At 43.1% G+C, this 21,753-nt stretch overlaps 1 protein-coding gene across 1 annotated transcript; it reads right to left on the bottom strand.

The window, feature by feature from the left end:
• Positions 1–5,507: 5,507 nt before the first annotated feature.
• On the bottom strand, positions 5,508–7,361 carry LOC116517681 (probable ATP-dependent RNA helicase DDX28). The gene has a single exon (XM_032230800.1). It carries the CDS (start codon positions 7,331–7,333, stop codon positions 5,651–5,653), a length of 1,683 nt encoding a protein of 560 aa, XP_032086691.1. The 5' UTR covers positions 7,334–7,361; the 3' UTR covers positions 5,508–5,650.
• Positions 7,362–21,753: the final 14,392 nt, after the last annotated feature.

Here is a 21,753-nt window from a genome sequence, read left to right as displayed (position 1 = left end):
CAAGTAGAAAAATAGGAACCACCTTTGGTGGGAAGGTAACAGCGTTCCGTGCGCCTTTGGTGTTTAGTCATGTCAGCCACATGACCAGACATCTTCGGACAGCGCTGGCTCTTCGGCTTTGAAACGGAGATGAGCACTGCCCCCTAGAGTCGTGAACGACTAGCATATATGTGCAAAGGGAACCTTTACCTTTACGCTAAATGAATCCAGCCATTATGGCTTGTAAATTGTGCTTTATGTTACATAAATCCAGTTAATTGCAGAGTTCCCTTCTCCCCTGTAACTGGGTCAGCATTGTGAAAATCAAGGTACAGCTACTCCTTAATTGTATGACCATGAAGTTAAGAATAGGGTTGGAAGGGACCTTGAAAGTCTTCTAGTTCATGGCAAGAAATCCTATACCATCTTAGACGAATCGCTATCCAATTTCTTCTTAAAAGCCTCCTGTGATTAAAAACTCACAACTTCTGGAGGAAAGCGATTCCATTGATTAATTGTCCTCATTATCAGGAAATTTCTCCTTAGTTTCAGGCTGGATCTCTCTTTAATGAGTTTCCACCAGTTACTTCTTATTCTGCTCTCAAGTGCTTTGGAGAGAAAGTCAATCCCTTCTTCTCTGTGACATCCCCTCAAATAAGACCATAATAGGAACTGTAAAATTCATCATTAAGGGATGAAATCCTTAAGCAAGGCATTGTATGACCCCGCTCGATTTTATGATCTTTTTCCCATGGGTGTTAAGTGAATCACCATCTTGTAAAGTGAGACATCATGAGACTACGACTTCTGATCTTTCTTGCTGGCTTCCCCATGGACTGCCCTTGTCAGAAGCCAGCTGAGAAGTCGCAAATGACAGTTATGTGACCAGAGGGATATAATGCAACAGTCATAAGTGCAATAACCTGATGTACTTTTTAAGCACTGCTGTAACTGAATGGTTCCTAAACAAATGGCTGTTGAGGACTATCTGGAAAAAGAATTGTTAACCTACTTGGGCAGGTGTAAAAGAGCTGCGTTTAGAAATGTTTAGAATAAGGAAGTTGAAATATAGTATATAGATTTGTATGCTAAGCCAGTGGTTCTCCATCTTTTCTTTATCACGAATCTCCTTTAAATGCCTTTTGTGGCCACAGGCTCCCAAGACATTTCTTCAAGCCTTGGTGGACCCTGTGATGACATCACAGACCCCCTCCAGGGGTCCACAGGCCACAGGTTGAGAACAATTGTGCTAAGCTATAAGGATAGAATGGATTGCAAAGCAGCATATCATGTGACACTCCACCATACACAAATCTACAACCAGTCTTGGTGAATCCCAAGGGGTTGTAGGTAACTAACAACCCTTCGGTTCCTAGAAACTTAAAAATGGCAGCACAACTGTCAACACAACATATAAATATTGGTTGGAAAGTAAGGTTCAACAACAAAAATCCGATGCCTAGCTTGAAGTGAACTGTGACTCCTGTTTTAATAAATTTTAGTAGCTGGGAAAGGGGTTATCAGACTCCAGATTTTTCCTACGATAAACTAGTATGATTCTCCTTCTCCAATGTTTGACCAATAATAAAATGAACCTGATATATTGTTTCCTTGATTTGATGTTTGTCCATCATGTTCGAAGAGGACCTTGAGATTTAACAGGTTGTGGGCTGGCCACGATGTGTCCGCAGGTAGCTGATAAGGCCTATATACGGGCACAAAATGTTCTGCCACATGTCTGGCAGAAATGCGTGGGCACCATTGTTGCAGCATTTGCAGCTATGGCTTTGCGGAGGGCTCGCTTCTCTTGTGCTGTGGTTGTTCTTCTGTCCTCAGATTCTGGCAGCTTTGGTGGATCAGCATGCGCCATGTCGATCGGTCTTGTGCCAGGGTTTCCTAGGAGGTGGTGTCGATTTCCAGGGATTTGAAGGAGGCTTTCAACATATCTTTATATGGCTTCCTTCGTTCCCCTTGCAATCGCCTTCTTGAGACAGCTCGCCATAGAGGAGCTGTTTGGGGATGCGGTAGTCTGGCATCCTTGCAACATGGCCTGCTCAGCGTATCTGGGCTTTCATCAGCAGGTTGGGAACTGATGCCATTCATGATTTATGATTTGTTTAAATCACAAGGAGCACAGCTTGACCTGAAGAAGACTTGACCTTGTGCTGGATTAGAAAGGAATCAAGATGTGTAATTTGTTTGTAGTATTGTTACTTTTATGATCTAAAGAACATGGAGTTCTTGCGTCTAATTGGTAAAATGTAAAACATTAAGGTTAATCCCAGTCAGTATTAAAAATGCTCTTTAGTTTACATGGATTAAAAATGTTAAATAAAAAAAAAACTTTTTGCACTCTGCAAACCTCCCAAAAATGGCCCGTTTTTCGCAAAAGCTGGCCCGTTTCCCCACCCTGTAAAAAAGGCATGAATAGCCTTTAGGGGGCTTGCAGTGCTCCTGGGGGGGTGGGGGGAGCCAAAAACAAGCAAAAAACAAACAAAAAACTTCATTAAAAGGGGGCATGGATAGCCTTTAGGAAGCTTATAGAGTGCTCCTGGGGGCTGGGCGGGTAAAATTGAGCAAAAAAACTGGCAGTTTTTCACTCATTTCTGCTCTCCCCAGCTCCCTGGGAACTCTCTAAAAGCTTCCTAGAAGCTATGCATGGCCATTTTGGTGAAGGGGAAAGGATTTCAGGAGGCAAAAAATGTTGTATTCAGTGTATAAGACACACCTAGATTTTCACCCTTTTTGAGGGAAAAAGGTGTGTCATACTCTGAAAAATACGGTACTTGTTAAGTAGCCATCACCTTGATACCAATACAGTGACTGGGCAAGAGCCAAAAAGACAAGGATCGGAAGAATATAGTGGTGAAAAATCCCCAAATCCTGCAGGATATGTCTTTGAATTTTCTCAAATATTGCTCTTTCTACTTTTATTTCTGTAATCTTTCATAGTGGCCAAACAGAGTGGCTTTATTTGCACAGTATGCTCTGCAAGAAACTAAGTTTGCAAGCCGACTCACAAGCCCAGTTTTAAAAACAACCCCAGTAACCAGCTGACTTTCAACTGAGATTTCAGGTCACCCTTCATCCCTTTAAGTCAGATGCTGCAGTTCAGATTTGCTACAGGTTGTGGCATCGGGATAAAAAGGATGCAAGAACATGGCCATTTCTGATTGCTATGGGTGGAATAAATATGCTTGATAACTAGGCTGTGAGAAAGCACCACTATGCCTGGATATCAGGTGAAACCAGACAAGTACATACATACGCATTACTCTTTTATCCTTTCCCAACCATTTTTCCAGTTAATTGGATCTATGACAATATGGCCAACATTCCACAGGACAATTCGCTGTAGGACACTAATATCAAAGAAGTGGTGGGATAGAATAATTACAGAAAGAATGCAAAAGGAGGAACAGAATGAAATGTCAATGACAAAAATGAAAAGAATTTATTTTGAATAATTTGAATTGTCCTGCGGTGAGTTGCCCATTTTGATTGGAAATAGCAGCTGCTTTAACGTAGATCACATGCAGCCAAACCATGGTTAGAGAGACAACGATGATTCTCTCCTCTAACAGCTCCTGGGCTTTCTTTTAACATATTCTCTAAATAGGCACTTAAGAGACCTTGGATATTACTGCTCATGGTGCTGCCGTGTCTGCCTCTGTATGCTTCAAGGTAAGCAGGGTGGTTGCAAATGTTCACAGCACCACCTCAAAGCTCTCTAGACAAGCCAAAGGCACTTCTTTCACTTGTTAACATTTGTGTTCTGCCACTGAAAGCAAAACTGCTATGGATCAAACCTCCTGGTGAGGTTCAGCAGCAAAAGTAGATCTAAAAAAAAATAAACCAACCTGATAGTATAAGAGTCATTGGGGGGTTTATAGCATGATAAAGACACAAACAATGGTTAGAGGAACTTGGGAAGAGGTTTGGTTTTGGATTGAAAGAACTCGAATGGTGGGACATTCAACTCCATTACATTTACTGCAGCAGCTTTGCTGTTTTACAAGAATTAAGACACTGACTGGGATCACAGACCTATAATGTGGCAAGGCAAAGTGGTCTGTAGAAACCTTAAACCAGAAACCTGCTCGTATAGGCAATGAGTATATGATCCACTGGACTATAATAGTCCAAACAAAATTAAGGATACAGAGGTAGTCCTTGACTTATGACCACAATTGAGCTCAAAATTTCTGTTGCTATGTGAGACATTTGTTAAATGAGTTTTGCTCCACTTTATGACCTTTCTTGCCACAGTTAAGTGAATCGCTGGAGTTGTTAAGTTAGTAACACGGTTATTAAGTGAACTGGATTTCCCCCATTGACTTTGCTTGTAAAAATGTTTTTTAAAAAACAATCACATGACCCCGGGACACTGCAACCGTCATAAATATGAATCAGTTGCCAAGCATCTGAATTTTGATCAAGTAACCATAGGATTGCCGTAACGGTCATAAGTGTGAAAAATGGTCATAAGTCACTTCAGTGCTGTTGTAACTTTGAATGATCACTAAATGAACTATTGTAAGTCGAGGACTTAGCTGTATACAATTTTCTGAATTCAGAATGGAATAAACAGTAGGCATTGAACTGCTTCTGGTTTGTGCAATATTATTGCCAAGAAACTTAACAAATTGCACCTGGAATGGTAGAGCCTGGAGGGGGTTTGGCATGGCTAAGGATCAGACCATTTTGTAACTGAACTGCTGGATTTTACCATTTGTAGAATCTATATATATATAAAAGCCAAACACCACTCAAGCATCATCACGAAATCTCCAGAACCTTAAAGCCTACAAACTTGAAATTTGGCACATAGATTCCTCTTGGCTTCTAGGGGCTCGCTAAGAAACAATTCTTCAAAATAGCCATCAGATTATTAGTATTTCTTATACTGTAATTAACATGCTCTGATGCTAAGGAGTGACTCCCCCTCTCCACCTGAAAAGCTCAACTGCCAGTTCAACTGCCAAATGTCCCACTCCTTCACTAAAGGAGCGGTCTTGGGTGAAACATTGTTACCTCACCAAAATATCTATGCCTTCCACCTATGGAACTGCTTCTGGACTGAAGGCGGTGGGAGCGATATTCCCTTATGGGTTTCAATCACCGACCACCACTGAGTCAACGGATTGTGAACCAAATTTCTCCTGCATTACCTGATCACATAATTTTGTCAGCGAAGCACGGGTATCCAGCTAGTCTATATAATATATAAGCCAAATACCACTCACTCATCATGAAATCTCCAGAACTGTAAATCCTACAACCTTGAAATTTAGAGTTAAGACGTTGTATTCCCCCTCCCCACCTGAAAAGAACTCTGTTCCAACTGCCAGTTGCCTTATATTAACATGCTCTGATTCTAATCACATGCCTGATTACATAGTTTCATAGTGAAGCGCGAATATCCAGCTAGTGATATATAAGTCAAATTGGACAATGCAAAACATATGTTAATATGTTGAATAAATCTGGTAAATATAGCATGCTCCATGTTTTATAGGATAGCTGCAGTTTCTGGCTGTTCCATGTCAGTACCCATAGATTAGCAGAGTTTTATTAAGGAATTGAGTGGTCCAAATAAATACACAAAATGTCCGAAATATATTAAGAATTGCTTCAAACATTAGATTAATTGTTGGTCCTCCAGGCAAAGTCAGGTTTTTTTCTTTTTATGCAAAGCCTCCTTAACAACTATATCTAGTCCTGGGAGTGCGGTTCTTTTGCGAGCTGCCGTTTCTATTTTCCGAACAAGATCTACATCCCACCTATGGGTTACAAAACTGACCGCAGTCCCAAGGAATTTACTGCCGATGCGACCGACTCGCCCCACCCGATGCAGATAATCTGGCAATGTTAAAGGGAAGTCGTAGTTAATTATGAGCTCTACATGAATGGTGTCCAATCCACGGGAAGCTATATCAGTACACAACAAAATGTCAGACTCGCCTCTCCGAAAGGCATTAAAGATGTCCGCTCGTACATCTGCTGCTATCTCTCCCTGCAGGCGTAAATGTTTGATGTTATGGTCGTCTAAAATGTAACTCAGCCAGTTAACAGTGCTGGCTGTGTTGCAGAAAATAATAACAGCTCCAGAGGAGGACCCTCGCTCTTTGAGGAGTTGTAGCACCTCTGCTACTTTATTACAACCTTTCAAACGTATGAATCTTTGCTCTACGTGAGGCTGAAGACAATGCAAACTCGAGCCGGTCAACACGGTGAAGTTGGAGAGATCAGCAGATTCGTTCAACATCTGACTTAGGCCCTTTGGAAGAGTGGCACCCATAGCCACCAGCTGGGCTTTGGGATCCCAAGCCTCATCCCTATCTTCAAACTTTGGGTCCAGGAAAGCTTGCTGAACGACATCCTTCAAAAAAGCATGCTGAATTATATCTTTCACTAGATCTATGAATGAGGCATCCAGCAAGGTATCCACTTCATCCAACACCAAGAAGAGCAATTTCTCCAAAGACAACATCCTCCTCTTCAGGACTTTGCTCAGAGCGCCCGGCGTGGCGATCAGGAGGTCAGTGGGACCCTGATGGATCCGGCGCCGAATCACGGCCATGCCCCGCCCCCCGCCAATCTCCTTCACCCGCAAGTCCAAAGGATCAGCCAAAAGGGCAGCAACTCTGCGCACCTGCCCGGCGAGTTCTCGGGAAGGCACCACCACCAAAGAGCGTGGAGAGGTCGCATAAAAGTCCTTTTCAGGGAGCTTTGGGGCCTGCAAAAGCCGCTGGAAGAGAGGCAGCAGGTAGGCCAGTGTTTTGCCGCTGCCAGTTTCCGCCCCGCACAGCGCGTGGCCCCCCTTCAGAAGGGCGGGGATGGTGCGTTGTTGCACCGGGGAGGGCCGCGAGATGCCCAGTACCTCCTGCAAGGGGGCGACCACGCGAGGCTCTAGCCCCAGCTCCAGGAAGGTGGACGGGGCGTCTCCGTCGGCGGCCTCCCGAGCAGGCTCGTTCCGCGTCCGCTCCAGCTGGAAATAATCCCCCTGGGACAAGCGGTGCTTCCAGCCGTCCGACACCAAGCGCGGCCTGTCCAGGCGGCCCGCCGTGTGCCGGGCCGCCTGGCTCAGCTCCTGCCTCCGGGTCCGGAGCAGCAGCTTTTCCCCGAAGGAAGCGCCGACCTCCCTTTCGGGGCTCCCGCGTCGCTCCCGCCGCTTGGACGCCGACCGCTCCAACCTCAGCTTCCAAGCGTGCGGGATCCGCACCACGCTGTCGTCGGGCGGGGGCGCTCCGGAGGCCTGCCGCCCCGGCCAACCGCGCACGGCCAGCGGCAGCCGCGAGGGGAATCGGGCGGCCGTCGCGGGTCCACGAATCCACCAAAGCAAGAGGGCCATGAGGGAGCGGTACGGGAGAACGCGACGGTCGCTAATGGATGACGTTTAAAACGGGCGCGGTATTTAGACCTCGAGGCGGAGGTGCTCATTGATTACGTCATGTCGCCCTCGCCTCCTGTTGCTTCTCAGTCGAGGCGCTTAAAAACCATAGACTATAAATGTAGAGGAGCCTCTCTTTATGAAAATATAATGTTTCAATTTGCGGCATTAGGATTTTTCATAATTTTTATGATGGTTTTCTTAAGAGGATGACTTGAGATTTAGAGTAAATATAGAGATCAGCTGACAGGTATAATCCATGCATGGGTTGTACTATTTTAATAAAATTGCAGTTTGTCAGAAATGGCCCACCCAAATATGAACTGCTGGTTTAGAGGAATAGCAAAAAAAGTCTTTCCAGCCAATCGGATTATATCAATTCGGTTGGTAACCCTAAAAAATTGAAATGTTTAAAACATGGGACATTCCCTATGACCGTTAGAACAGCGAGCCAAGGCCGGAGGCATGATTTTATTGATATGAGATCCACTGAACGTTTAGGTAAGCATACGTGTACTATGCTAATTCGAGGGGGAACCCCCCCCCCCTACTTTGGCGTTTGTTTACACGTGGGCATCTCTACACTTTTCTATCTCTGTTTCGAATCTGGCGGGGGGGGAGCCCAAGGCCCTGACGTCGTATTTCGTCGCCTGGCGCATGTGCGGGAGCGGCAGTTCTGGCCCGAGCGATGGGAACCGGCTTCTGGTGAGTTGAGGTGGGAGCCGCTTCCGGGCCCACCCGTCCCATGCAGGAGGGAAGGGCTCGAGCTCCCCCGGGACAGCTGAGCCCAGTAGAACCCCTGCAACGCTTCCGGCCCAGGGTACTTGTCTGAGATGGTATGTAGGTTTTCCTGCTTGAGGAAGGGGCTGGGCTAGATGACCTCCAAGGTCCCTTCCAGCTTTATTCTATTCTAATTTCTAGTAGGGAAAAACAAGAAGTGGGAGGGTTAAATAATAGGCTCGTTATTTTGAGTTACATATAAAAAGGTGGCATGAAAATATAGTAAACTAGCTGATATCCCGTGGTATTTATTTATCCCAATCCTCTTTCCATGAATGTCACTGCAATTTCTAATGTTGGATTTTTTCCCTTTATCAGAGGGAGCCCCCTTGTGGAGTACTGTGATGCCGTTACCATCATAACTCCACTTCGGTGTACAGTAGAAGCCATTTTAAGGCTGTACGGTAGAAGCCGTTTTAAGGCACAACAGGCTGTATCTTAACAAAACACACACACCAAGGGGTGTTAGGGGTGTCTTACCCCCACAATATTTTTTTCCAGAGAGTACTTGGTTCAAATTGCTCAAGGCATTCCAGAGTTATGCTGTAACACACATACACACACACAAACACATACATATTCAGTGAATAGCATAGGGTCTGAGCAGGGGGTTAGATTAGAAGACCTCCAAGGCCCCTTCCAGTTCTCTTATTCTCTTATTCTTAAATGAGTTTGGATATTGAGAAAAGGGGGATATGATGCCCCCCTTCATCTATCAGAAAATAAGGTACGTGATCAAGACAGATGAAGCGATCTAGGCAATAAAAAAATTTGAAACACGTTTTATAAATTTCATTGCAGTTTCATTGGGAGGTCTTTTAAAAAGAACAACAACAATGGTTGTCTTATATCTCCGTGCCCGATTGACCTGGCAGTACTATCTAGGATAGTGGATTTGTTTGTAACATCAACCATGAATCAGATTGAAATTTGCAACTCGGTATCTACATGGGGGTAATCCTCAATTTATGACTGCAATTGAACCCTAAATTTCTGTTGCTAAACAAGACAGTTGAGCTTTGCCCCACTTTACGACCTTTCTTGCCATAGTTGTTAAGTGAATCACTGCAGTCGTCAGTAACACAGTTGACTTGTTGCAAAAGGGAATCACATGACCCTCCGACTGTCATAAAGATACACTATTTGCCAAGTGTCTGTGTTTTGATGACATGACCATGGGGATGCTGCGCAGTTGTGTGAAAAGCTGTTATAAGTGACTTTTTTCAGTGTCATTGTAAGTTTGAACAGTCGTTAAACGAATGGTTGTAAATCAACTACTTGTATGAATTCAGCTATTTTATCAGAATCAATCTTAACTTGGTTAGAGTACATTCTTTTCTATATACTGTATTTTTCAGAGTATAAAACGCTCCGAAGTATAAGAGGCCCCTAGCTTTTGGAGAGGGAAAAAATAGGGGGGGGGGGGAATCTGCTTCAGGCCTCCCAGCAATTTGCCTCCTAGCAACAAACACCACAGACAATATACACTGTTTGTGGTGTTACATTTCAGACTATACTTGTACAGATGCTGTTAAAATTGATGTGCTTTCTGGAAGTATAGTTATTCTCTGCTATTTAAAAGAAAATAAAATAGCATTGGGCCTCTTCAGATCAAGCATTTATTTTAAAAAGCTTCTTCATTTTCTTAGGCTGTCTAGAACAATAATAAAGCAGCCTTTAAAAAACAAATCTAATAATTTGAACATTCTATAGGCATTTATAGTTATTGACTTACCTCCTTGCAGCAAACAGTCTGATTAGCCCAAGGAAAAAAAATCTGCCTCTGCCTCCCAGCAATTCGCCTCCATGCATCAAACAGCCTGTTTCACTTTCAGTTTCAGCATGGGCCTCCCGATCATCAGCTGTTTCAGGCTGTATGGATTGCTATAGCCTATTGCAGCCTCTGCAAGCCCCATTTTCCCGTTTGCTGCAAGGAGGTAAATTGCTGGGAGGCAGAGGCCAAAGGGTGGAACGGTGGGTGGGTAGGGCTACATTCAGTGTATAAGAATCACCCAAATTTTCACCCTCTTTTGGGGGGGAGAAGGTGTGTCTTATACGCCGAAAAATACAGTAGCTGTGATGCGTGCCACAGGTGGCAAGCAGAGCCCTCTCTGGGCATGCCAGCAATCGCCCCAGTCCAGCTCCACTGTGCATGCATGTGTGCCCCCCGCCCAGCCAGCTGGCCTCCCTGGATGTGCAAATGTATGCATGGGGGGAGAGGCACATGCACTAGGGGACATTCGCATTGCATTTTGGGGTTGCGCACATGTGCACTTTGGGCACTCGGCCCCAAAAAGGTTAACCATCACTGCTATAAAGCAACAAATGAATTAAGCTAGGGTTGGGTGCTGTGTCTGTGATGATTGTTATAAGTGCAATAGATGGTTATCTTTATTTATGCAAAGGCTAATTTAATTGGAAAGTTTTAATGCTACTTCAATTCAGTGGGACTCTTTAATTTTTGAACCTGTTTCTCTTCCCCTCCCCCCCAGTTTCCTTTTTTTCAGCTGATTCCAAGACATCATGCCAATGAACCGCAGAGCCCTCAGTTTCGCGAATAAAACAATACTGGCTCCAATGGTGAGGGTTGGGACCCCTGCCGATGAGACTCCTGGCTTTGGATTATGGTGCTGACATTGTATATTGTGAGGTAGGGACATGGCTGTCTTCATCTCTTGAGATTATTCTCAGGAGAGAATAGAATTGGAATAGAACAGACGGCTTGATTGGCCAGTGTGATTGGACAAAAAAGGAAATTGTCTCTGATGTATAAGTTTTCAGTGTACATTCAAACAATAAAATAATATAATCATAGAATATCAATAGAGGAAAGTAGTAGAAAAGATGAGAAGGATAAGAGTAATACACCCATACTACATGTGTACATATATACTTAGATATAAGACACTACTCTGATAAATGGGTGTTTAGCAGAGGGGCAAAACCTGTAGTTGTGTCTACTTGTTTTGACAGTTTATAACCAGGATGTGAGGGGTCTGTTTATAGTTTCCCAGCCCTCTTTCTGACCTGTGCAGTACACATAATGTATACCCGTGATGGTGACTATGGCACACGTCCCCGAAGTGGCATGCAGAGCCATGTCACCTGGGCCGCGCGCCGTTGCCCGTTCCTCTTCTGGGTTTCTGGCACGCATGTGGACGCAACAACCAGATGTCCTTCATGTGTGCAGCAGTGCCGGAAACTGGAAGACCTGGCCTTCTGTTTTCCGGTGTGAGCATGCGTGCTGGCCAGCTGATCGTGCGCACATGCACGACAATAACTGGAAGAGTTGGTTGGCGCACATGCGCACGCTGGAAACCCGAAGTTCATTTTCCAGGGTGTGCATGCCCCCTGGGCTGCTCCTCTTCTGGGTTGCGGCCCCAACGAGCACATGAAGTGCACGCTCTCTTTTCACCACTTTCAGTGCCGAAAAGCTTCCCCATCACTGATGTATACTAATCATTATGTAGCAATTCATAGAGGGAAATACCCTGAACTGAGTTCACAAGTAGATTGCTAGACACCATATTTGAAGTGTTTTGGGACTCTGATTGTAAAAGTCTCTTCAGTATTTATATAATTAATTCTGTCTCAGCAAATTGAGCAATTAATAACTGGGAAGAGAACCCACTAGGGAGCTGAAAACTAGTCTTGAAATACCTCAGAAGTGACAAGCCACATTGTTCTAAGAAAACAGCTGCCTTTCTCCCTTTTCTCTATACTAAAGGAAAAAGGGGTTGCTTTTTTAAAATTGTTTTGTTCGTTTGTTTTCTTTTTTAAAAAAAAGTTTTTTTTAATTTTAAAACAAACAAAAACATACATTAAAAAATATCATCGGTTACATATCTATTAGCATGTCGTTTGGTCACAAACATTTGTGCATCACTGCTTTCAATTGCATATAGAATTAGTAGTTATCAGCCCAATATACGTTAGTACATTGATTATCATTGTAAATCATAGATTCAATTTACTCTTTAAAATAAGATAGATGATACCATAAAGATATGTTACTATTGAATAGATTTACAATGATGTAACAGATAGTTAGCATGTATATATATATATGAATTTAATCTTTAGAATACATGTTTAAAAGGAAGAAATTATAAGAGTAAATTGAATATATGTTTGTTTGTTTTCTGTTGAGGTCAAATTCTTTGGTAACCTTTGCCTTGTTCTTTAAGGAGCTGATTGACATAAAGATGCTTCAGTGCAAAAGAGTTGTAAATGGCAAGTATTGATTTGATATTTGAGTGAAAAATAAAAAAAAACTTCTGTTTTTCCTGACTGGTAGTTCAAGACAGTGATTATGTTGTTTCTTTTCTTTAGATAAAGTGCTTGTTAAAGAAATTAAAGTAGCTTTGGTGGAACTGAAATGATAATAATTGGTTGGTGCATATTTGCATATGTAGCCCATAACCTTTCATCAAATGATGGTATTGATAATTAATAATCCCAGCTGTAAACGAAGCTAAACATTTACATAATACTGACCTATTGTTTTTCCCTATGGCTCATCTTATAAATTGCTGGCATGTTTAACTTTATTTATAGGTTATTATATGTATTTTTTTTTGACACATATGTAAAGGATCCTTGCTTTGGAAGTATTCAGAGTTTCTGTAAAAGTGCCCTATCCAGCAATTCAATAAAATTGCAAACTGAACTTTCAGCATGGATATCATGTTTTAAATGTCTGCCTGTAATCAGTAGTGATGATCCAAGAAGTGAAATCTCGAATGGCAATATGGGTGTGTTAATAATTATTTAACAATCTATTAATTAAGTCCTTAATGCAGTTTTTTTTCCTCTTCTGTGTCTCATAGAAATCCTTGGCACTGTGGACTTTGTTGCCCCCAATGAGAGAGTGGTATTCAGGACATGTGAAAGAGAAAAAGACCATGTTGTCTTTCAAATGGTATGAATCTGATTGATTTACAAAAGCAAAATAAATTGGTAAAGTAAAACAACCGCTATAAAAGTGTCGTAAAATCGAGTTGATCATGTGGGGAAAGGAAGGAAGGAAGGAAGGAAGGAAGGAAAGAAAGAAAGAAGAAAAAGATGAGACATTGCGAGAGAAGGAAGCTTGCTGATTTGTTTCAAAAGTTTGTTTAGGCTCTTTCATTTGGAAAAAGTGAATCCTATCTAATCAAATAATTTGCACAGTTTTCCAAGAAAGAGAGAGAGAGAGAGAGGAAGAAAGAAAGCAAGAAAGCTATTTCTGTAGGTAATATCTTGTTTCCATGATCTTTCCCCACCTCTCACAGAGTAGAGAGAGTGAGAGAAAGAGTTTTCAAGAGAGTAAGCTATCTGTGTAACATGCCTGTGGCTCCAAGCCACAGGCATGTTACGCTGTGGCATAATTGCATTGCTTTCTATGTATACAAGACAGGAAGCAGGCATTTGAGCCTTTCAAGGAGCAGCGAAGTTGGTAAACAAAAGCTGAAGGTGTGTACTTAAGTAGTGGTTGAAAAGAGCAGGCAGAGCTGGAGAGTGGAGTGAAGTGTGTCATCAATCTAGAATCATCATGTTCCCACAAATGGTCTTAAGTCCAACCCCTCCTGAATTCCGTTAATCCTTCCTTACCTGGTGTAGTATTGAATTTTATTTGACTGAAATGCTTATGCATGACCTTGAACAATAAATCTTTTTTATTGAAAATTATTTGGGGAAAAAGGCTTTTACAAATATTTACCTCCCTCCCCTACCTTCCCCCCCCGCGGACTCCCCCAACCTCCCCCCCCAACCTCCCCCCCCCCCGACTTCCCAGAACAATACAGGGTATAAATCTTTAACAAGATGTTCTAAAATAAACTTTAAAAAAAGTTAGTATCATCTTTCATTTGAGCTTTAACTCCTCTTTTGTTACGCTAACTCTAAACAGATTATATCATTCCTTGCTTCTTTAGTCATAAACTATCTGGAATTTCTTAGTCTCGTATTTATTTTGAATATAGTCAATCCATCTTCTCCAGTCCAGTTTATATCATTTGAGTGGTCCTTGAGATATGCTGATATTTTAGCCATCTCTGCTACGTTTGTAACTTTTAATGTCCATTCTTGAATAGTAGGCAAATCTTTCTTCTTCCAGTATTGCGCCACCGACAGTCGTGCTGCTGTTATTAATACAAATCAAGTTAGTCTCTATAACAGTACAATCAGTAGTTATACCTAACAGGAATAACTGAGGGGTAAACTTTATCCTTTTTTAAAGAACATTTTGCATAATCCACCATATTTTTATCCAAAATGCTTTAACCTTTAACAATAAATCTTCTTTACTGCCACTTCGCATATGGTCCTGAATCTTTGTGCCTGACAGCAGTCTTGTCACTTTCCAGCCATAAAGTGCAGTTGAGGTCATGTGATTTTCCCATTTAACGACTGCTTTGCTTAACAACAGAGCTGTCGGTCCCTATTTAGGGTTTTTAAATGAGGACTACCTATTTTTTTAATGTATATGTGATTACTTTGGGGAGCTCTTGAACTGAAGAATGAGCTAGAATAATCTTTCTAGAAAGTAATCCTGTATATTTTTCCCCCCTTGCTGTTGTTCAGGGCACAGCTGATGCTGAGAGAGCCTTGGCGGTAGCCAAACTTGTGTATGTATCTTGTCAGAATATATTTACATGCATGCTACTTATGTATTGTACTTCTTTGATGTTATGTTCAAACATTTCTCATCAGCTTCTCTGCTGTATAAGCAAAAGTGAAAACATCCCCAGGGGGGTTAAACCAATTATAACAATGCTAACAAAATGACATCAGCTCCTTCCTCCCTCTAAAACAGGGTGTCAAACTCAAGGCTAGCGGGACCCAGATCCAGCCTGTGGGATGCTTACATCTGGCCCGTGGGGCTGCCCTGCAAACAGTGAAGGACCGGCCCGCGGTGCCTCTGCCAGAGAAACTGGAGCTTGGGAGTCCATGCGCAGCCCTCCCAGACAGCGTTTTCAGCCACAACAGCCTCCTGCAGCCCTTTGCCAATGAAAATGGATCTGCGTGAGAGGGCTGCAGGAGGCTGTCACAGCCGAAGATGGAGCTCTGAGCCCACTTTTGCTCACAAAGCACTCGGGCCACACAGGCGCCTCTGGCATGAGAGATGTCAAGCTGGCCATGCCCAGCCTGCCCCCCAAGGTCAAACACAACCCTGATGCAGCCCTCAACGAAATTGAGTTTGGCACCCCTGCTCTAAAACCACAAAATGATAACAAAGATGAAAAGAAAGTTAAAGTGGGGATCTAGTATAGACTTAATTTTACTTGGCATTTAGCTTTACCAGTTAAGACTGCCTGGGTTGCCAATTCACTCCACATTTCCATTTGTAGAATGTTTTATTTCTTTTACATTTTGCATATCTCAGGAGTAAAACTTGACAGTTTTAGTTTGGCATAATGTTTAGAGCAGGGATCTCCAGCCCTGGCGAATTAGACTTGTGGACTTCAACTCCCATAATTCCTCAGCCAGACCCAAGTCTTAAAGTTGCCAAGATTAGACAATCCTGGTGTAGACGATTGGATTAGAGCTAGAGAATTCCCCTCAGCCATGGGGTGTATTTGGGTCCATTATGCTGTTTAACGTAACAAACCTCACAAAATTGTTGGGTGGCTAAAGTGAGAAGGGAAAACACTTACATTGTCGGCCTTGAGTTCCTGTTGGATAAAAAGATAGCATTGATCTAACTAATAACACCCGCAAATGTATTCTTTCACTAAGGAAATTATGGGTGACTAGAATTGATGATGTAGGGATGCGGTGGCTGAGACGCTGAGCTTGTCGATCAGAAAGGTCGCAGTTTGGCGGTTCGAATCCCTAGCGTCACATAACGGAGTGAGCTGCCGTTACTTGTCCCAGCTTCCTGCCAACGTAGCAGTTCGAAAGCATGTAAAAAGCAAGTAGAAAAATAGGGACCGTCTTTGGTGGGAAGGTAACAGCATTCCGTGTGCCTTTGGTGTTTAGTCATGCTGACCACATGACCACAGAGACTTCTTCGGACAGCGCTGGCTCTTTGGTTTTGAAACAGAGATGGGCACCGCCCTCTAGAGTCGGGAACAACTAGCACATATGTGCGAGGGGAACCTTTACCATTAGGACTGGTGATAGCTTAAAGCTGTTATTTACTTATGCAAAGTATTACTTTCTTGTATTACTTTATTAAATTAATTAGGGAGCAGAACAGTTTAGAAAATGCTTGTCGCTCTTTCTTCAGTAAAACACAGTAAGAGATAACTAACGGTAATTTAAAATGGAGTTGCATTCTCTATGGTGAAGGTGCAATTTATGTATGACTTGTTATTATTCTTATAAAAATCAGTATTTGGAAACTGATTCGGAAATTGCTATTACTACATGAGCCGTATCTGGTTTGGAGAAAGAGAAATTTTGATCCTTCTGGCAATGAACTTGAGATAAGCAACCATGTAAAATTAAGACAATGCAAAATAAAAAAAAAACAGCAAATGTCAAGAATAAATGATGATAGAATAAACAATTGCTTTTCATCTCATTGTTTCGGCCACTTATAAGTCGCTCTGAAAATGAATTGCTTAATAGCGTTTGTTTCTAAATGTTAGAATCTCCTTATGTGTTTGTGACTGTCTTTTTGCCCTTGTCGTTTCAGAGAGGATGATGTTGCTGGCATCGATGTCAACATGGGGATGCCCCAAAGAGTATTCCACAAAGGTATGGTTTTTTTTTCTTTTTGAATCATATTTATAGTTGCCTCCAATTTTATGAATGTCTGCATAACTTGGTCATCATTGAATTACGTCAATTTCTTATTCATTTAATCGAAGACTCTAAAAGTATGAAATACTTTTTCTTTCAAGCCTTTGAAAGGACACAAAGACACACACAAACAACAAATACATTTGTGCTTAACTGAATACATTTGTGCTTAACTGAAAGAATTGCGTGTTGTGACATAGTAGCTAAGTATATTAACAGAAACTTTGTGTCCAAGAACAGGAAAACAATTTGGTTTTTTTTTTAAAAAAAGAATATGTTTGGAATGTTTATTTAATTTGTATGCCGCCCTACTCCCGAGGGACTCTGGCGGCTAACAACCAAAGGGGGGAAGGGGATACAAATAGGACAAAGACAGACAGAGTAAAAACAATAGCAATCACAACATTTCAAATGGGGCTGGAAATTCATCAGCCCCAGGCCTGCCGGAACAACCAAGGTCTTCATGGCTTTGCGGAAAGCCTGGAGGGTGGTGAGGGTACGGATCTCCCGGGGAGATCGTTCCAGAGGGCTGGAGCAGCCACAGCGAAGGCCCTCCTCCGGGATTTGCCAGTCGGCACAGGCTGGCGGATGGAATTCGGAGGAGGCCTAATCTGTGGGATCTAATCGGGTCGTAGGGAGGTAATTGGCAGAGGCGGTCTCTCAAGTACCCAGGTCCGATACCATGTAGGGCTTTAAAAGTAACGACTAGCACCTTGAAGCGTGTCGCGAGCCCAATAGGCAGCCAGTGCAGCTTGCGGAGGATAGGTGCACCCACTATCACTCGCGCGGCTGCATTCTGGACAAGCTGAAGTCTCCGAATACTCTTCAAGGGCAGCCCCATGTAGAGCGCGTTACAATAGTCCAGTCTTGAGGTCACAATAGAATGGAGAGTGGAATGAAATGGAATGGAATAATACAATACAATAGCAAAGTTGGGAGGTCTTCTAGTCCAACCCCCTTCCTAGGCAGGAAACCCTATACCGTTCCAGACAAATGGCTATCCAACATCATCTTAAAGATTTCAGTGTTGGGGCATTTACAACTTCTGGAGGCAAGCTGTTCCAGAAAAAGAGCCAAGGTTGCGCAGTGGTTAAATGCAGCACTGCAGGCTACTGCTAGATCAGCAGTTCAGCGGTTCAAATCTCACCGGCTCAGGGTTGACTCAGCCTTCCATCCTTCCGAGGTGGGTAAAATGAGGACCCAGATTGTTGGGGGCAATATGCTGACTCTCTGTAAACCGCTTAGAGAGGGCTGAAAGCCCTATGAAGCGGTATATAAGTCTACTGCTATTGCTAAGTCTACTGCTATTGTTCCACTGATTAATTGTTGTAACTGTCAGGAAATTTCTCCTCAGTTCTAAGTTGCTTCTCTCCTTGATTAGTTTCCACCCATTGCTTCTTGTTTCTGCCCTCAGGTGCCTTGGAGAATAGTTTGACTCCCTCTTCTTTGAGGCAGCCCCTGAGATATTGGAAGACTGCTATCATGTCTCCCCTAGTCCTTTTTTCATTAAACTAGACATACCCAGTTCCTGCAACCGTTCTTCATATGTTTTAGTCTCTAGTCTCCTAATCATCTTTGTTGCTCTTCTCTGCACTCTTTCTTGAGTCTCCACATTTTTCTACATCGTGGCGACCAAAACTGAATGCAGTATTCCAAGTGTGGCTTTACCAAGGCATTATAAAGTGGTATCGACACTTCATGTGATCTTGATTCTATCCCTCTGTTTATGTAGCCTAGAACTGTGTTGGTTTTTTTTGGCAGCTGCTGCACACGGCTGGCTCCTATTTAAATGGTTGTCCACTAGGACTCCAAGATCCCTCTCACAGTTACTACTATTGAATGAAATAATAGAATAGAATAGAATAGAATAGAATTCTTTATTGGCCAAGTGTGATTGGACACACAAGGAATTTGTCTTTGGTGCTTAAGCTCTCAGTGTACACAAGGAGAATAAAATACATTCATCAAGAATAAAAAGATACAACACTTAATGATACTCATAGGTTATTAATAAGCTATCAAATCCTATTAGGAAACAATAAAAATATAATTGAAAGATACAAGCAACATGGTTATAGTAATAAGGTGGAAGAGTTAGATACTAGTGAGGAAGCAAAGAATGATAGCAATACAGTCTTAGTAAATATTTGACAATGTTGTGGGAATTACCGTATTTTCACCCATATAAACCCGCCCACGCAAATAACCCGCCCACGCATATAAACCCGCGGGTTTTCCGGATCGTGTAAAATATCTTCCGTATACCCGCCCACGCATATAACCAGCCCACGCATAAACCCGACGAGTAAGAGAGAAGGGAAACAGCTGAGATGGGGGGGGGGGAAGAAAAGGAGAAGAAAACGAGAAGAAAGCAAGAAACAAGCCTGCGCAAGCTGGGGAAGAGGAAAGGAACGGAGGAGAAGGAAAACAGCTGAGATCGGGGGGGGGGGAAAGAAAAGGAGAAGAGAAAGAACAAGCCTGCGCAAGCTGGGGAAGAGGAAAGGAACGAGAGGAGCAAGGAACACAGCTGGAGATCGGGGTCGGGGGAAAGAAACGGAGGAGAAGAGGAAGGAAGAAGAAAGAAGAGAGAAAGAGAAACAAAGCCTGCGCAAGCTGGGGAAGAGGAAAGGAACGGAGGAGAAGGGAAACAGCTGAGATCGGGGGGGGAAGGAAGAGACGGAGAAACAAGCTCCTGCGCAAGCTGGGAAGAGGAAAGGAACGGAGGAGAAGGAAACAGCTGAGATCGGGGGGGGAAAGAAACGGAAGAAACAGCCTGCGCAAGCTGGGGAAGAGGAAAGGAACGGGGAGAAGGAGGAAACAGCTGAGATCGGGGTGGGGGAGAGAAAGGAGAAGAAGAAACAAGCCTGCGCAAGCTGGGGAAGAGGAAAGGAACGGAGGAGAAGGAACAGCTGAGATCGGGGTGGGGGAAGAAAAGAAGAACGGAGAGAAGAGAAAGGAGAAGAAACAAGCCTGCGCAAGCTGGGGAAGAGGAAAGGAACGGAGGAGAAGGAAACAGCTGAGATCGGGGTGGGGGAGGAGAGAAACAAGCCTGCGCAGCTGGGGAAGAGGAAAGGAACGGAGGAGGAAGGAAACAGCTGAGATCGGGTGGGGGAAGAATGAGGAGAAACAAGCCTGTGCAAGCCTCCGAGTGTAAAATATCTTCCGTATACCCCGCCCCGCATATAACCCGCAGGGGGCGCTGTGCATGTAAAAACCGCATATAACCCGCGGGTTATATGGGGGTGAAAATACGGTAGTTGTAAGCAGAGTGATGGCATTCGGGGAAAAACTGTCCTTATGTCTAGTTGTTCTAAGAATGACCTATGAATAAGTTTGCTTGCTGGTTTTTCTCTCAGGAAATCAGAATCCCAATCAGAGTTTTTGTGTTTCAATTGTGTCATATTAAGGAAGTGACGTCAGTATTTCTTGATTGAACCTAACATTAGACCAAGATTGGGTGAAGCCATCCTGTTATATTGGCTGATTTAACAGTGCAGGCCACTTCCTTGTTTTGGCCAGTTGCATTCAAATCAAGCTTCCCTTTTTGCTTACTAAAGATGTGAATTTCTAGCTTACTCCAGAAAAAATGTGTCTGCTGTTCTGTTGATTCCTGATTCACTTCAGAGTTATTGAGAAGTTACGAACCATCTCTTAAACTATATGGTTTTTCCTTGAAGACCTTTTGCTTCTCATCCAAGAACCTTCTTGGATGAGAAGCGAAACGTCTTCAAAAAAAAAACAAGGAAGTCCAGTTGCCTGAAAAAAGCACCTTTGGGACAACCATGTCCTGGATGACCGAGAATCTCCATAGACTTTTAGCTATACAATTTTGGGATGAACACCCTTTGAATGGTGTGGGAGTAGGAATGGATTTCAAGAGGGAAAAAAATTGCAGACTACAGGAACCATTTGCACCACTCAGGTGACCCTGAAGACAGCGGAAAATCTCCAAGTGGCTTCAATGACCCTCTAAAAGGATGCAAATGACCAGCTGTCTGAAAGGAGTATATCCTTCGATTTCCCTTTATCCTGTCAGAGCTGAAGAAGCTTCTTGGGTGAGAAGCTAAATGTCTTCAAAAGGGGGGGAAAAAACAAAGTTTAGTTGCCTCCTGAAAAAGCACCTTTGGGACAACCTGGATGACTGAGAATCTCTACAGACTCTCTCTAGTACTTTCCCATTCATTTCCTTGTATTTTCAAATTAATGCATGATCTGGTAGCCTGATCGGTGTAGGAAAGCAGTGGGGGGCTTCCTGTGTGATTCTAAACTTCCACCAGACAAAGAAAATAAAGTTAATAGACTAATGTAAAATGTATCAATAATTTTTTTTAAAGCAGCACAACTTCGGGTGGTTTGTATTTTACTCCTGTGAAGAAGCAGTTCACACTTTGTACTGAATCCTAACAAATAGTTGTAAGTCGAGGACTACCCGTAGAACCCCCTTGAGATTTTGGGCTGATGAGATGACAAACAAAGGTCTTTTTGTGTGTGTATGTTTTCCCCAGGAGGAATGGGAGCAGCACTCTTGTCTGATCCGGACAGAATAGAATCGGTGAGTATGCAGAGTGCCACGTTTTATCGTTTGCTGTGGTTGTTTATAAAAATAAAAGCAGGCGGAGGTTGGGGGGACTGAAGGGGGCTGCAAAAGGTAGCAGAGCATGAGAATGTTGACTGGAGTCATGTCAAAAGTGTACAGGTGTCACAACTAACTTTTTTTCTCTAGCTGAGAGCCCTGTCTCTTTTTTTTCTCCTTTCTTCATTTCCCTTCTCTCTCCTACCTTCCCCCTGGGTTTATGACAACTCAGTCTAGAACAATTCACCACAGCCAACTTGCTACAGCCAACTTGCTGTGCCCAACACGACCCAGGACAACT

The sequence above is a fragment of the Thamnophis elegans genome, chromosome 14 (genome assembly GCF_009769535.1).
Source record: "Thamnophis elegans isolate rThaEle1 chromosome 14, rThaEle1.pri, whole genome shotgun sequence".
NCBI lineage: Eukaryota > Metazoa > Chordata > Lepidosauria > Squamata > Colubridae > Thamnophis > Thamnophis elegans.
The sequence above is the reverse complement of the archived record's forward strand: the minus strand, read 5'-3'. Positions and strand labels throughout refer to the sequence as shown.

Bases quoted from the DNA above. Each gene is read 5' to 3' on its own strand.
- LOC116517681 (XM_032230800.1), bottom strand. From the start codon at position 7,333: ATGGCCCTCTTGCTTTGGTGGATTCGTGGACCCGCGACGGCCGCCCGA.